The sequence below is a fragment of the Heterodontus francisci genome, chromosome 1 (assembly GCF_036365525.1).
Source record: "Heterodontus francisci isolate sHetFra1 chromosome 1, sHetFra1.hap1, whole genome shotgun sequence".
In the NCBI taxonomy this organism is placed as follows: domain Eukaryota; kingdom Metazoa; phylum Chordata; class Chondrichthyes; order Heterodontiformes; family Heterodontidae; genus Heterodontus; species Heterodontus francisci.
In genome coordinates this window covers 282610525-282625423 of record NC_090371.1, presented here as the reverse complement: position 1 = coordinate 282625423, position 14899 = coordinate 282610525, and the positions used below count along the sequence as shown (strand labels likewise).

General features: G+C 45.1%; 1 protein-coding gene and 1 long non-coding RNA gene across 3 annotated transcripts in view; one reads left to right on the top strand and one right to left on the bottom strand.

The window, feature by feature from the left end:
* LOC137377149 (uncharacterized) overlaps positions 1–14899 on the bottom strand; it is a 152047-nt gene that overhangs the window by 75539 nt on the left and 61609 nt on the right. For both annotated transcript variants that reach the window (XR_010976366.1, XR_010976367.1), the window contains one exon: positions 691–830. This is a non-coding gene — a long non-coding RNA (uncharacterized lncRNA). The remainder of the gene's footprint in view (positions 1–690; positions 831–14899) is intronic.
* Positions 1–14899, top strand: part of LOC137377141 (broad substrate specificity ATP-binding cassette transporter ABCG2-like) — a 111471-nt gene that overhangs the window by 56623 nt on the left and 39949 nt on the right. Inside the window, exons 6-8 of the mRNA XM_068046501.1 lie at positions 3201–3358; positions 7290–7441; positions 11289–11393. Coding sequence (XP_067902602.1) covers positions 3201–3358; positions 7290–7441; positions 11289–11393 — 415 coding nt within the window. The remainder of the gene's footprint in view (positions 1–3200; positions 3359–7289; positions 7442–11288; positions 11394–14899) is intronic.

The following is a 14899-nucleotide window of genomic DNA, read 5'->3' as shown; positions in this document are numbered from 1 at the left end:
TAGGAAGGATGTGATTGCACTGGAGAGGGTGCAGAGGAGATTCACCAGGATGCTGCCTGGGCTGGAGCATTTCAGCTGTGAAGAGAGACTGGATAGGCTTGGGTTGTTTTCCTTAGAGCAGAGAAGGCTGAGGGGGGGGAACCTGTTTGAGGTATACAAAATTATGAGGGGCATTGATAGGTTAGATAGGAAGAAACTTTTTCCCCTGGCAGAGGTGTCAATAACCAGGGGGCATAGATTTAAGGAGCAGGAGGTTTAGAGGGGATTTGAGGAAAACATTTTTTCATTCAGAGGGTGGTTGGAATCTGGAACGCACTGCCTGAAGGAGTGGTAGAGGCAGGAACCCTCACAACATTTAAGAATTATTTAGATGAGCACTTGAAAGGCCATAGCATACAAGGCTATGGGCCAAGTGCTGGAAAATTGGATTAGTGAATTCGAATAGATTGGTGCTTGATGGCTGGCACGGACATGATGGGCCTGTTCCTATGTTGTATAACTCTATGACTCTATGACTTTATAGAAATTGTGTCACACTTACTGCCCAATTTACTGAACTAAAGTGACAGGGCTATTATTTATTTACAGTAATAACCGGCCGATCAAGGTGGGGAGATTTCTCCAGGCAGGCACACTAGATTCAGCAGGTCAGTGTAAAGGCCTCAACTCCTGCAACCAGCAGCCACTCACCTAGATGTAGCTGCTGAGTTCACTGAGCCTTGAGAAACCGGGTGTCCTGGGAGACAGTGGTGCAGTGGTAATGTCACTGAGCTAGTAATCCAGGAGTAAAAACAAGAAATGCTGGAACCACTCAGCAGGTCTGGCAGCATCTGTGAAAAGAGAAGCAGAGTTAACGTTTCGGGTCAGTGACCCTTCATCCAGGAGCCCAGGCTAATACCCTGGGGATAGGAGTTCAAATCCCACCACGGCAGCTGGTAGAATTTAGATTCAATTAATTAATTAAATATCTGGACTTGAAAGCTAGTCTCAGTATGGTATCATGAAACTATCATCAATTGTTGTAAAAACCCATCTGGCTCACTAATCTGAAGGAAATCTGCTGTCCTTACCTGGTCTGGCCGATATGTTATTCCAGACCCACAGCAATGTGGTTGACTCTTACTTGCCCTCAAATGGCCTAGTAAGGCACTCAGTTGTCAAGGGAAATTAGGGATGGGCAACAAATGCTGGTGTTGACAGTCAAGCCGCATGCCATGAAAGAATTATAAAAATTTTAAATTCCAAAAGCTGAAGAACAATGAGGTGTGCAGTATAATATTTTAAATGCCAACCCATTGCCTTGGAGCAGGTTAGTCACCCATCTCGAGGTAGGTTTGGATCAGAATTCTGATGTTTAAAACTTTAACTCACCCAACCCAAACCCGACTGTTTTTTCTTGGTTAAAATGCACACCCCCTCCCCCGCCCCAAAAGAGTCACATATTTAAGCCACGACTAACAAACTGCTCAAATTTAAGAGACAGGAGGAAGTCAATGTGAAGAAAGAACTTGCATTTATATAGCGCCTTTCACAACCTTAGACGTCCTAAAGCGTTTTACAGCCAATGAAACACTTTTGAAATGTCGTTACTGTTGTGATCTAGGGGAACACAAGGGGCTGCATTTTAAGAGACTGCTGCTGAAATAGATGCCGGGTGTAAAGAAAATGCGGCCCGCACGCAGGGGGCCCACGTCACGGAGCCACCGTGATTCGAAACGTGGCAACTCATTACCATGTCTGGGGTGGCCGCCCCCCCGGATGATATGGAGGGGGCAGGCAAGACATCGCCGGCAACGGTGTCTGCTGCCAATGCACAGCCACCAGCACCATCTTTGAAGGGCTTACAGCCCTAACAGAGTATATAAATTTTAAAGGGACAGTTACGTTACAGACTATAAAAATGAATGAAATAACCTTTCCATGCACATTCACAACCCCCCAAATGCCATATCATACAAGGCAATGGGCCAAGTGCTGGAAAATGGGATTAGAATAGTTAGATGCTTAATGGGCTGAAGGGCCTGTTTCTGTGCTGTATAACTCTATGACTCTAGGTATTTGTTTTCTTAATCTCTCAAAATTATTTCAAAGATTTTCTCTACCTCTATTGTTAAATTTCCTAGTCTGTAGTTTCCAGCTATGCTTAATGATCCTATTTTTGAAGCAACTATCAGTTGTTGGCTGAAATTGTCACCTCCCTTCCATCCTGCATATCCAACATCCCCATTCGTTGCACCCTTGGTAACAGGAGGAGGCCATTCAGCCCCTCAAAACTGTTCTTCTATCTAATTGGATCATGGCTGATCTGTACCTTAACTCCATTTATCTGCCTTGGTTCTGTAATTCTTAATACCTCTACTCAACAAAAATCTATCATTCTAGGTTTTGAAAGCTTTTGGGGGAGAGAATTATAGATTTCCACTACCCTTGTGTGGAAAAAGTGCTTCCACATTTCACTCCTAAATAGCTTAGCTCTAATTTTAAGATAACGCCGCCTTGACCTGGATTCCCCCTCCTCCCTTAGTATTTTGTGTCTCATTACTTATTAGTACTCTCGCCTCAGTCAGACGTTTGTCCGTTCAAGCCCCACTCCAGAGACAGGTGCTGCAATGTCAAAGGTGCTGTCTTTCAAATGAGGCATGAACCTGAGGACCCATCTATCCTCTCAGGTGGTCGTAAAAGATCCCACGGTCACTATTTGGAAGAAGAGCAGGGGGGAGTTCTCCCTGGTGTGCTGGGGCCAATATTTGTACCTCAACCAACTTCACTAAAAAAAAAAAGACAGATTATCTAGTCATTATAACTTCGTCATTTGTGGGAGCTTGCTGTGCACAAATTGGCTGCCACATTTCCTACATTGCAATAACGACTACACTTCAACAGCCCTTTATTGACTGTAAAATGCTTTGGGACGTCCTGAGGTCATGAAAGGTGCTGTAGAAATGTATTTGTCATGTGTTTGCATGGCACTGCTCACAGCGGCTGACCTATATCCTCCTTGAGTTCAGATTCCCAATTAGTGCTCAATATTTCTTTTTAAATGAGTTTATTTTAGGAGATTAAAAGCAAAATACTGCCGATGCTGGAAATCTGAAATAAAAACAAAGTGCACTTTCAGTTTATATTTTTTAGGAGCATTGTCCAAAAGAGGGTGAGAAAGGACTCTCCCTGTAATTGTTCCCTTTTAATGTTTAAAACAGATTGGAACTCTGTTTATTCGGGGAGTGTCTGGTGGAGAAAGAAAGAGGACAAATATTGGAATGGAGCTGATCATTGACCCATCTGTCTTGTTCTTGGATGAACCTACCACTGGTCTGGATGCTAGCACAGCACTCGCTGTCCTGATGCTGCTACAAAGGTGTCTTTATTTATTTTTTATTTATTGATACAGCACTGAAACAGGCCCTTCGGCCCACCGAGTCTGTGCCGACCATCAACCACCCATTTATACTAATCCTTACCCTCTCACATCCCCTACCACCTACCTATACTAGGGGCAATTTATAATGGCCAATTTACCTATCAACCTGCAAGTCTTTGGCATGTGGGAGGAAACCGGAGCACCCGGAGGAAACCCACGCGGACACAGGGAGAACTTGCAAACTCCACATAGGCAGTACCCAGAATCGAGCCCGGGTCGCTGGAGCTGTGAGGCTGCGGTGCTAACCACTGTGCCGCCCTTCATATAACCAACTGGATAACACTTAAAAGCAAAAACTAATGAGGATGCTGGAAATCAGAAATAAAAACAGAAAAATACTGAGAATGCAATCAGATCAGGCATTATCTGTGGAGAAAGAAACAGTTAATGTTTCAGGTCGATAATCTTTCATCAGAATTGGAAAACGTTAGAGATGCAACAGGTTTTAAGCAAGTACAAAGGCAGGGAAAGCGGGGAGAGGAGGAAAGAACAAAAGGGAAGGTACCTGATAGGGTGGAGGCCAGGAGAGATTAAATGACAAAAACAATGATGGTGCAGGACAAAAGGGATGGTAATGGGACAAGTAAAGAGACAAATGGCTCGATCTTGTTCTCCCCCTAACGGTGGGTTCCATGATGGGGTGGGGTGCGGCGGGTTGGGCAGAGAATCGGAGTGGCAGTGGCCGCCACAGAACCCGACACCGGGATTGCTGGACATTCGATCTTCCCTGGAGCGGGATAGGCTGACGTCGGCCTTCCTGCCCAGAGGCCAATTGAGGCCCTTAATTGGCCTACTGACGGCCAATTAAGGGTCTCTTCCTGCCACTGCTGGGATGTTACCAGGGCAGGTGGGGCCTCCATCATGCAGGGAGGATGCCTTGGAAAACGAGGCACCCTCCCTGCGGGCTTTCGGTGGTGGTGGTGGGGGGGGAGGTCGCTTCTTCATGGGCAACTCGTGGCCCACAGAGGACTCCCACACGGAACCCTGGAACACTGACCCCCTCCCCCTGGACCGACTCCTTGCTGCTTGGGATGAACCTCGACAAAAACCACTGCATCTCTTTCCACACTTGCTTTGCAAAGACACATTCCAGGAGGCAGTGGGCAACGGTCTCTTCCCCACCACAGCCACCGTGAGGGCATTGTGCGGAGGGGGTGAGACTCTGGGCGTGCAGGAAGGATCTGACGGGGAGGGCTCTTCTCACCACCAGCCAAGCTACATCTTGGTGCTTGTTTGAAAGTTCTGGTGATGAGGCATTCTGCCAAATGACTTTGGCAGTCTGCTCGGGGAACCATCCGACCGGATCCACCGTCTCCTTTTCTCGTAGTGCCTTGAGGACATTCCGTGCAGACCACTGCCTGATGGATCGGTGGTCAAAGGTGTTTTTCCGCAGAAACTTTTCCACGAAGGATAGGTGGTACGGCACGGTCCAACTGGATGGAGCATTCTGCGGCAATGTGACCAGGTCCATCCTTCGCAACACCGGGGACAGATAGAACCTCAGCATGTAGTGACACTTGATGTTTGCATACTGGGGTTTACACACAGCTTGATGTAGCCGCACACGAAGGTGGTCATCAGGATGAGGGCCACGTTGGGTACGTTTTTCCCGCCCTTATCCAGAGGTTTGAACATCGTGTCCCTCCGGACCTAGTCCATTTTTGATCCCCAGATGAAGCAGAAAATGGCTTGGGTGACCGCCATGGCACAGGAGTGGGGTATGGGCCAGACCTGCGCCACGTACAGCAACAACGTGATCGCCTCGCACCTGATGACCAGGTTCTTACCCACAATGGAGAGAGATCTCTGCTCCCACATGCTCAGTTTATGGTGTACCCTGGCTACTCACTCCCTCCAGGTTTTGGTGCACACCCCGACCCTGCCTCACCGACCTCAGGTCTGAGGTTCCAACGCTGGTCCTGAGTCTGAGGCCTCTGCAGTACCAGCTCTGGCCAGTGCTCCTGATGGTGCCACTGATGCTGTTGAGCTGCCAGCCCTGTGATTGGCTGGCAGTTCTTGGGGGCAGGATCCCTTTAAAACCAGCTTCAACATTTAGGTTGCGGATTCCCACCTTCAGTGTTGATATGACTTTGGCACAAATTATTTGAATAGCGGTTAAATAATTGATGAATATTAATTATTCACAGTAGGTATGGCCTTCCTCAAATTTTATACATATTTCAACTTTCGCAGTCATAGTTTTCACCCTTTGTGCTTCTTACTTCTCATTCTCTCAACTGATAGAACTTTCATATTACTTAGAATTACAGAGAATTTACAGCACAGAAACAGGCCAGCCAGTTCAACTGGTCGAGGCCAGCCTTTTTTGCTCCACAGGAGCCTCTCCTCCCATCCCTTTATGTCTCACCCCTTCAGCATATTCTTCTAATCCTTTCTCCCTCGTGTGTTTATCTAGTTTCCCCTTAATTGCATCGATGCTATTCACCTCAGCCACTCCCCCTGCGGTAGCGCGTTCCACATTCTGACCACTCTCTGGGGAAAGAAGTTTCTCCTGAATTCCCGCTTGCCACTTTTGTGTGTTTAAATATTCCTAATTTCTCTCCTACCAAAGAACCACTAAATGACTCCCCACGAGGACCTTGCACACACAATGGAGGCAGAGAACAGGAAGGAGTAGCTGCCCAAAATTCCTCCATGTCATAAAATTCTTAAAGGGAAGGTGTTGCGTTTCCCCCTCCTCTTAACCCCTTTCAGTTGAGAAATTAAGTGTTTAATTGCACCGAATGAGCTACCCATGGCCTCTCCCCTCTCTATCTCTGTAAACTCCTCCAGCCTGCAAACCTTCAAGATCTCTGCATTCCTCCAATTCTGGCCTCTTGAGCATCCCTGATTTTCATTGCTCCACCATTGGCGGCCTTGCCTTCAGCTAGAATTCCCTCCCTAAACCTCTCCTTCCCCCTTTAAGATGCTTCTTAAAGCTAATGTCCATGACCAAGCTTTTGGTCACCTGTCCTAATACCTCCTTATTCAGCTCAGAGTAAAATTTTATTTACTAATTTAACTGCGTTAAAGGCTCTATATTAATGTACATTGTTGGATGTTCAAAAGTGAACAAGTCGATATCTGGGGTAGCTGTTTTAACATTAAGCCACCTCAAATTAATTTAGCATGTCTCACATAGCAAAAATTGCCTAATAACTTGAGGCTTAAGTCATTTCCTTTATTGGCTGAGGTATAGAATACAAAAGCAGGGATGTAATGCTGGAATTGTATAAAACGCTGATTTGGCCACAGCTGGAGTATTGTGTACAGTTCTGGTCTCCACATTACAGAAAGGACATAATTGCTGTGGAGAGAGTAGAGGAGATTTACAAGAATGTTGCCAGGGCTTGAAAGTTGCAGCTATGATGAAAGATTGGATTGGCTAGGGTTGTTTTCCTTAGAACAGAGGAGGCTGAGGGGTGACTTAATTGAGGTTTACAAAATTATGAGGAGCCTAGATAGAGTAGACAGGAAGGATCTGTTTCCCCTAGCAGAGAGGTCAATTACCAGGGAGAACAGATTTAAGGTGATTGGTCGAAGGATTAGAAGGGACATGAGGAAACGGTTTTTCACCCAGAGGGTGGTGGGTGTCTGGAATTCACTGCCCAGATCGGTGGTGGAGGCAGAAACCCTCAACTCATTTAAAAGGTACCTGATTATGCACCTGAAGTGCTGTAACCTGCAAGGCTACGGACCAGGTGCTGGAAGCTGGGACTAGATTGGGCGGGTAGATTTTCTGGCCGGCGCAGACTCAATGGGCTGAATGGCCTCCTTCTGTGCTGTAATTTTTCTGTGGTTCTATTTGTTATAGACAACTTGAATGAAAATTTCTTACAATGTTTGCTTTTGGCATTTTTCTTTTTAGGATGTCGAGAAATGGTAAAACAATTATCTTCTCAATCCACCAGCCTAGGTACTCTATCTTTAAGCTGTTCAGCAGTTTGACACTTTTGGCAAATGGCAGATTGGTTTTCCATGGTCCAGCATCGGAGGCACTCAATTATTTCTCAGCAATCGGTGAGTCTTTGTAAATGAGTCAATGGATTATTGCTAATATTCCAGTTTGAAAAGGCAGAAGCCCTTAATGTAAAGTACTGCGAAGATCTAGTTGCCAAAGGTTCAACACCACAAACTATTTCAGTTTTATTTAAAGTTAAAAAGAAAGGCTTGGATTTTTATAGTGCCTTTCATGACCTTAGAACATCCCAAAGTACTTTACAGCCAATGAAGTACTTTTGAAGTGTATTCACTGTTGTAATGTAGGAAATGCAGCATCCTATTTGAGCACAGCAAGATCCCACAAACAAACATGTGATAATGACCAGATAATATGTTTTTTGTGATGTTGATTGAGGGATAAATATTGGCCAGGACACTGGGGAGAACTTCCCTATTCTTCTTCAATATAGTGCCATGGGATCTTTTACATTCACCTGAGAGGGCAGATGGTGCCTCGGTTTAATGTCTCATTTGAAAGATGGCACTGTCTCAGTACTGCACTGAAGTATCAGCCTAGATTTTTGTGCCCAAGTCCAGGAGTGGGACTTGAACCCACAATTCTCTGACTCAGAGGCAAGAGTGCTGACAGTTCAGTTGTATTCTATCAGGTTGTTATTGTACAAATATAATGGTCCAGAATTTGGTGGGAGGGAAGGGAGGAATGTTTAATTTGCACCTCATTATTAGTCGTCGTCATGGGCTTTCCCTCGATTTGAGGATGACGCCTACTGTAGGTCACTAGTTTCTGCCATGGGTCTTCAGGTAACTGAACAGGGTCGATTCTCAACCCGCAGATCTTTGGGCACATAGGGTAGGACGTCCCACGAGGTAGGGGGATCCGGAGTGTAGGATTTGCTTCCCTTTTTTTCCTTCTCTGCCCCTCTCTGCTTCATCATTAAGGTGTTTGGACTCAAAGCATGATGCAGCTTGATGGACAAGCTGTTGTCATTTTGAATGATTGGTAGCAAGCTCCTCCCAGTCATCAATGTCAATGCTGCCGCACTTCAAAGAGAGCTTCAGAATGTCTTTGAAACATTTTCTTTGTCCTCCCTTGGAACGCTGGCCATTTGAGAGTTGAGAAAACAGAACCTGGTGGGGGAGATGGTTTTCGGCCATCTAGACACAGTGTCCAGTCCATCGAAGTTGGTTTTGAAGGAGCTTTGCCAGAATGCTTGTGGAGCTGCCTTCAAGAAGGGCACTAGTGGTTTGTTCGACAGTCCTCCCGTTATATCTGGAGGATGCGGTGGAGACCTGGCTGATGGAATTTCTCCAGCGCTCTTATGTGTCGCTGATACACAGTCCAGGTCTCACTGCAGTACAGGAGTGTGGTGACAACAACTGCTCTACACTAGGACTTTTGTTGACTTGCGGAGGTGTTTGTTGTCAAACACTCGCTGCCGTTGTTTGTAGAAGGCTGAGCTAGCGCAGCTGATCCGGTGTTGGATCTCCTCATCAATGCCAAGGTATGGGAAGTGCTCAACATATTCCAAAGACTCTTCTTCAACATATATGGGAGGTGGAATATTTGGCTGACAAGGTGTGGGTTGATATGAGTTTTGTTTTGGCAACATTCAAGGACAGGACAAGTCTCTTGTATGCCGAATTGAAGAGATTGAGAGTGGTTTGCAAATCTGGTGCAGAGTGGGCAGAGTTTGCAGTCATTCACAAACTGTAGATCATGTGTGTCTATGATGGTTAGTTTAGTTTTGGCATGGAGGTTAAAGAATTTTTAGGTATTTAATACTCACACCAGAGGGCAGCTGATCTTTCACGAGGGGAATAGCCACTGTTGGGTAAATTGTAAATAGTATGGGGGCTATCACACAGCCTTGCTTGACCTAGTCTGGATTTTGAAGGTGTCTGTTTCAGATCTCTCATTCAAGACAGTTGCAGTCATATCATCATGGAGCAATTGCAGGATTGTGGTGAAGTTTCTTGGACATCCAAATCTTTGGAACACAATCCACAGAGCCTCACGATTTACTGAGTCAAATGCCTTGGTCAGGTTGATGAATGCAATGAAGAGTTCCTGGTGTTATTCTCGACATTTGTCCTGGGATTTGTTGTGCAACATGTCAGAGGTTCCTCTGGAAGGTCTAAAGCCACATTGTATCTCTGGGAGAATTTCCTCAGCCACAGGAAGTAGGTGATTCAGGATTTTCTCTGCTTTGGACAAGAGGGAAATACCTCCATAGTGCCCACTGCATGATTTATCTCCCTTCTTGAAGATAGTTACAATTGTCGCATTCCTGAAGTCGGTGGTGATGAGGGGGAGGGGGGTTTCTTTTCCCTCCCAAATCCGTAGGATGAGTGCATGGAGTCACGAAGTGAGCAAAGGTCCACCAGCTTTGAAGACCTCAGCTGGAATCCCATCGGGGCCGCAGGTTTTGTTGTTTTTCATCTGTTTGATTGTTGCAGCTCTCCCATTGATGCTGGTTCATCCATGGATTCTACCACAGCATACTGGGGGAGAACCTGGGGAGTATCAGCTGCCAAAGTGGATTCATGGTTGAGGAGTTGTTGAAAATGTTCTTTCCAGCAATGACAGATTGCATTGTCATCCTTAAGAAGAGAGACGCCATCCTGTGAGCGAAGGGGATTTTGTCCATTTGATCTTGGTCTATAGATGGCCCTGGTGGCTTCAAAAAGGCTTTGAATGTCATCATGGTCAGCATATTGTTGGATCCGTCGGGATGCCGAGAGAGATATGCTTATTAGTGTCTTTCACTGGAATGGGACATAATTTTCTGTGCTGGTTTCCAATGAATCAAAGCCAGGTTCTTAATGTTCTGGAGACTGAATCATTTTATGTTCCTTCTCTCAATTCTTTGGAAGCTGGGCATCTTATTCTGAAGCATTTAGATAAGAGTATTTAAAAGGAAGCTGTTTCCAATGACTGATGGTTTGATAACCAGAGGGCACAGATTTAAGGTGATTGGCAAAAGATCAGAGGTAACAGGAGGAAAAAGTTTTTTTTTACAGAATGTCTGGTTAGGATTTGGAATTCACTGCCTGATAGGCTGCTGGAAACAGATTCAATTGTACCTTTCAAAAGGGAATTGGATGAATAGATGAAGGCGAAAATATTGCAGGTATATGGGGAAGGAACGGGGGAGTGGGACTAACTGGATTACTCTTTTCAAGAGCCAGTGCAGATTTAATGGGCTGATTGGCCTCCTGTGCTGTACTGTTCTTTGATTCTATAATGCAACAATCTGTGGTCATAAATTGCTGGATGATTTTACAGTTCCCAGGACCATGAGGAACTGGACAACCCAAACTGACAATAATGTTATAGTCAGCAGTGTGAAGGAATATTCTCCGTTTGCCTGGATGAGTGCAGCTCCAAGAACACTCAAGAAGCTCGACACCATCCAGGACAATGCAGCCTGCTTGATTGGCACCCCATCTACAAACATTCACTCCCTCCACCCAAGCACAGTGGCAGCAGTGTGTACCATCTCCAAGATACATTGCAGCAACTCAACAAGCCTCCTTCGACAGCACCTTCCAAACACACAACCTGTACCACCTAGAAGGACAAGAGCAGCAAGTGCATGGGAACACCACCAGCTGCGAGTTCCCCTCCAAGCCACACACCATCCTGACTTGGAACTATATTGCCGTTTCTCCACCCTCATTGGATCAAAAACATGAAACACCCTTACTAACAGCACTGTGGGTGTACCTACACCACATTGACTGCAGCGGTTCAAGAAGGCCGCTCACCACCACCACCTCAAGGGATGGGCAACAAATACTGGCTTTGCCATGAAAGAATGAGAAAATTAAAGAATTAATTTAAGTTTTTTTGAGTTAACATTTACTCTTGCTTTTTGATTTTTCTTTTTGATATATTAAACAGGATACAGCTGCGAGCCATTTAACAACCCTGCTGACTTTTTTCTTGACATCATCAATGGAGACTCGACTGCAGTGAGTGCACATAAAGCTGCAAATCTTGATCCAGGTACAGGATGTACAATAGGGCTTAAATAAACAATATTGGTTGATTGTATCTTTTGTAATATTTCTATCTCCCACCACCTTCCCCTCCCACCCACTGATCAACCCTTGAATGCTGTCTTTCAGGTGTATTATTTTTTTTCCTTTTGAAGACTTCTAGGATTTACCCCAGAATATGTCATGTCCCGACTCTCAAAAAACTCCCCACTTCAGCAGTGTGAACAACTCAAACCCACGTTTACTTGGGACACTTAAAGCTGGCAAAGAGAGGAAACTTCCATCCATCATAAAATGTATAAATTGTCCATTGCCCAGCATTGATTTAAAAATTAATTCTCACAATGTGGGTGCCACTAGCAAGGTTGGCATTTATTGCCCTTCCCAAGTTACCCTACGAAGATGGTGGTGGGTGCTCTTCTTGAACTGCTGCTGTACTGAGTCAAGACAACTGAGTGACTTGTTGAGCCACTTCAGAGGGTCGTTGAGTCAACCATGTTAGCTATTATTAATGAACGGTAGTGCTCAGACACCTCTATAAGCTACAAGCACCTAAAATGGTGAGCCATTCAAGTTGTAAGAATGCACACAAACTGAAAACATTATGCAGTAGCATTAATCTAATGCCGCATTTTAGAAGCCATGTTTGTCGTATCACCTCTTGTTCCACTTGGGCTCATACATTAGCTCCCAGGTGTTTGATTTGTTCAATGAAGATTATTAAGCCCCATATTAAATGAGTTGTGTTCAACTGCCTTGTCAAGTCAAAAAGGCACTTATTCCCTTGTCACTTGCTTGAAAGTCTCACTTGAATTTAGCAAGTTAAAGTGGGACTCTTTATGACCTCTCTTTCATTTCCATGAGTAATAGTCTAAGCTTCTGAGTTCAGAAGATTCCAGACAGTCAAGGGTTTAGTCATTGCTTCTTATGGTGGGCCAATCAACCAAAATACACCAAAGCATTTTACCTTTTAGCCTTCGGTCCCTTTCACAATTAGACATTTCTTTGTAGAGTTGGGTGCAATAATAGTTCAACTTTTTGTTGAGTCAAGCCATGAAGTATCATATCCACCTCTTGACCAGGAGTCAGTGTTGGCATTTGATATTTCATCAGAGAAGATTGATAGCTGGTGTTAAAATCCTGTTATTTCTACATGCAGGAGGCATGGTTTATCATTTCTGTGCCATCTAACCATGGAGATTCCCATTTAGTGTTTTCCTAACAGAATAACTCTGATAGTTATTTACCTGACAGGAAATCCTCGGTTGAGGAAAAAGGAAGACCTATCAGAAGCGCTGTCATGGAAGGTAGCACCATCAGAGCAGATGTGTCGGAGAAGGAGAAACTGGGAGAATCTGGGAGAATGGAATGGAGTCGTTACAGGAGGCAGGGTGTGAGGAAGTGTAGTCGAGGTAGCTGTGAGAGTCGGTGGGCTTATAATGAATATTAGTTGACAGCCTATCCCCAGAGATGGAGACAGAGAAGTCGAGGAAGGGAAGGGAAGTGTCAGAGATGGACCATGTAAAGGTGAGAGAAGGGTGGAAATTAGAAGCAAATTTGATAAAGTTTTCCAGTTCGGGGCGGGAGCAGGAAACGGCACCGATAGTCATCAATGTACAGGAAAAAGAGTTGGGGGACGGGGCCTGAGTAGGACTAGAACAAGGAATGTTTAACATATCCCACAAAAAGTCAGGCATAACTGGGACCCATGCGGTACCCATAGGAACACCTTTTACTCGAAGGAAGTGAGTGGAGTTGAAGGAGAAGTTGTTCAATGTGAAAACAAGTTCCTTCCATGACGGTGCTTCTGATATGAGCTCCTTTTTCTTCAACCGAGGATCTCCCCCCACTGTGGTTGACAGGGCCCTCAACTGTGTCCGGCCCATTTCCCGCACCTCTACCCTCACCCCTTCCCCTCCCTCCCAGAACCGCGACAGGGTTCCCCTTGTCCTCACTTTCCATCCTATCGACCTCCATATCCAAAGGATCATCCTCCACCATTTTCGCCGCCTCCAGCGTGATGCCACCACCAAACGCATCTTCCCCTCCCTTCCCCTGTCAGCATTCCGAAGGGATCGTTCCTTCCGCGACACCCTGGTCCACTCCTCCATTACCCCCACCACCTCATCCCCTTCCCACAGCACCTTCCCCTGCAATCGCAGGAGGTGTAATACCTGCCCATTTACCTCCTCTCTCCTCACTATCCCAGGCCCCAAACACTCCTTTCAGGTGAAGCAGCGATTTACTTGTACTTCTTTCAATGTAGTATACTGTATTCGCTGCTCACAATGTGGTCTCCTGTACATTGGGGAGAACAAATGCAGACTGGGTGACCGCTTTGCGGAACACCTCCACTCAGTCCGCAAGCAGGACCCCGGGTTTCCGGTTGCTTGCCATTTCAACACTCCCCCCTGCTCTCATGCTCACATCTCTGTCCTGGGATTGCTGCAGTGTTCCAGTGAACATCAACGCAAGCTCAAGGAACAGCATTTCATTTACTGATTAGGAATACTATAGACTGCCGGACTGAACATTGAGGTCAATAATTTCAGAGCATGACGGGCCCCTGCCCCGCTTTTACTTTTATTTTTAGTTATTTTTTTCTTTATTTAATTTTTTGGGGTTTTTTTGTGTTTATTTTATGTTATTTCATCTTAGTTTGTTCAGTTTGCTTACCCACTGTTTTTTTTCATGTTTGTACTTGCGGCTGTTCAATTTTCAGTCCATTAACACCCTATCTGTACTAATGTTTTGTCTTTCAACACACCATTAACATATTGTTTGCCTTTGCTCCATGACCTTCTGGTCAGCTATTCTGTGACCTTGTCCTATCTACACTTTCTCTTTTGTTATCTCTTGCCCCACCCCCGCTTTACTTGCTTATAACCTTTTACATTTCTAATATTTGCCAGTTCTGAAGAAGGATCATTGACCTGAAACGTTAACTCTGCTTCTCTCTCCACAGATGCTGCCAGACCAGCTGAGTATTTCCAGCATTTCTTGTTTTTATTTCAGATTTCTAGCATCCGCAGTATTTTGCTTTTATCAGAGTGGATGTGAGGTCAGCTGACTTCTCTGACTCCATCTTAAACTTTTAAAAATCACAGTCTTTAAAACATAATCATGTTACAAAATCCAACATTCATAACACCTCTAAATTCTGGTATCCTTGTGAAAATCTTTCTCAGCCAACATAATTTATAAACTGAGAAATTGCTCCCTTGCAAGAATGTTCACATTTGAGATTTTAGGAACATAGGAACATAGGAGCAGGTGTAGGCCATTCAGCCCATCGAGCCTGCCCCACCATTCAATATGATCATGGCTGATCATCCACTTCAATGCCTTTTTCCCACACTATCCCCATATCCCCTAATGTCATAGGTATTTAGAAACCTGTCAATCTCTGCTTTAAACATACTCAATGACTGAGCTTCCACAGGCCTCTGGGGTACAAGTCTTTTACAAAGACTTGGTTGTCCATCACCTGATCTGTTTGTTTTTGGTTACAAA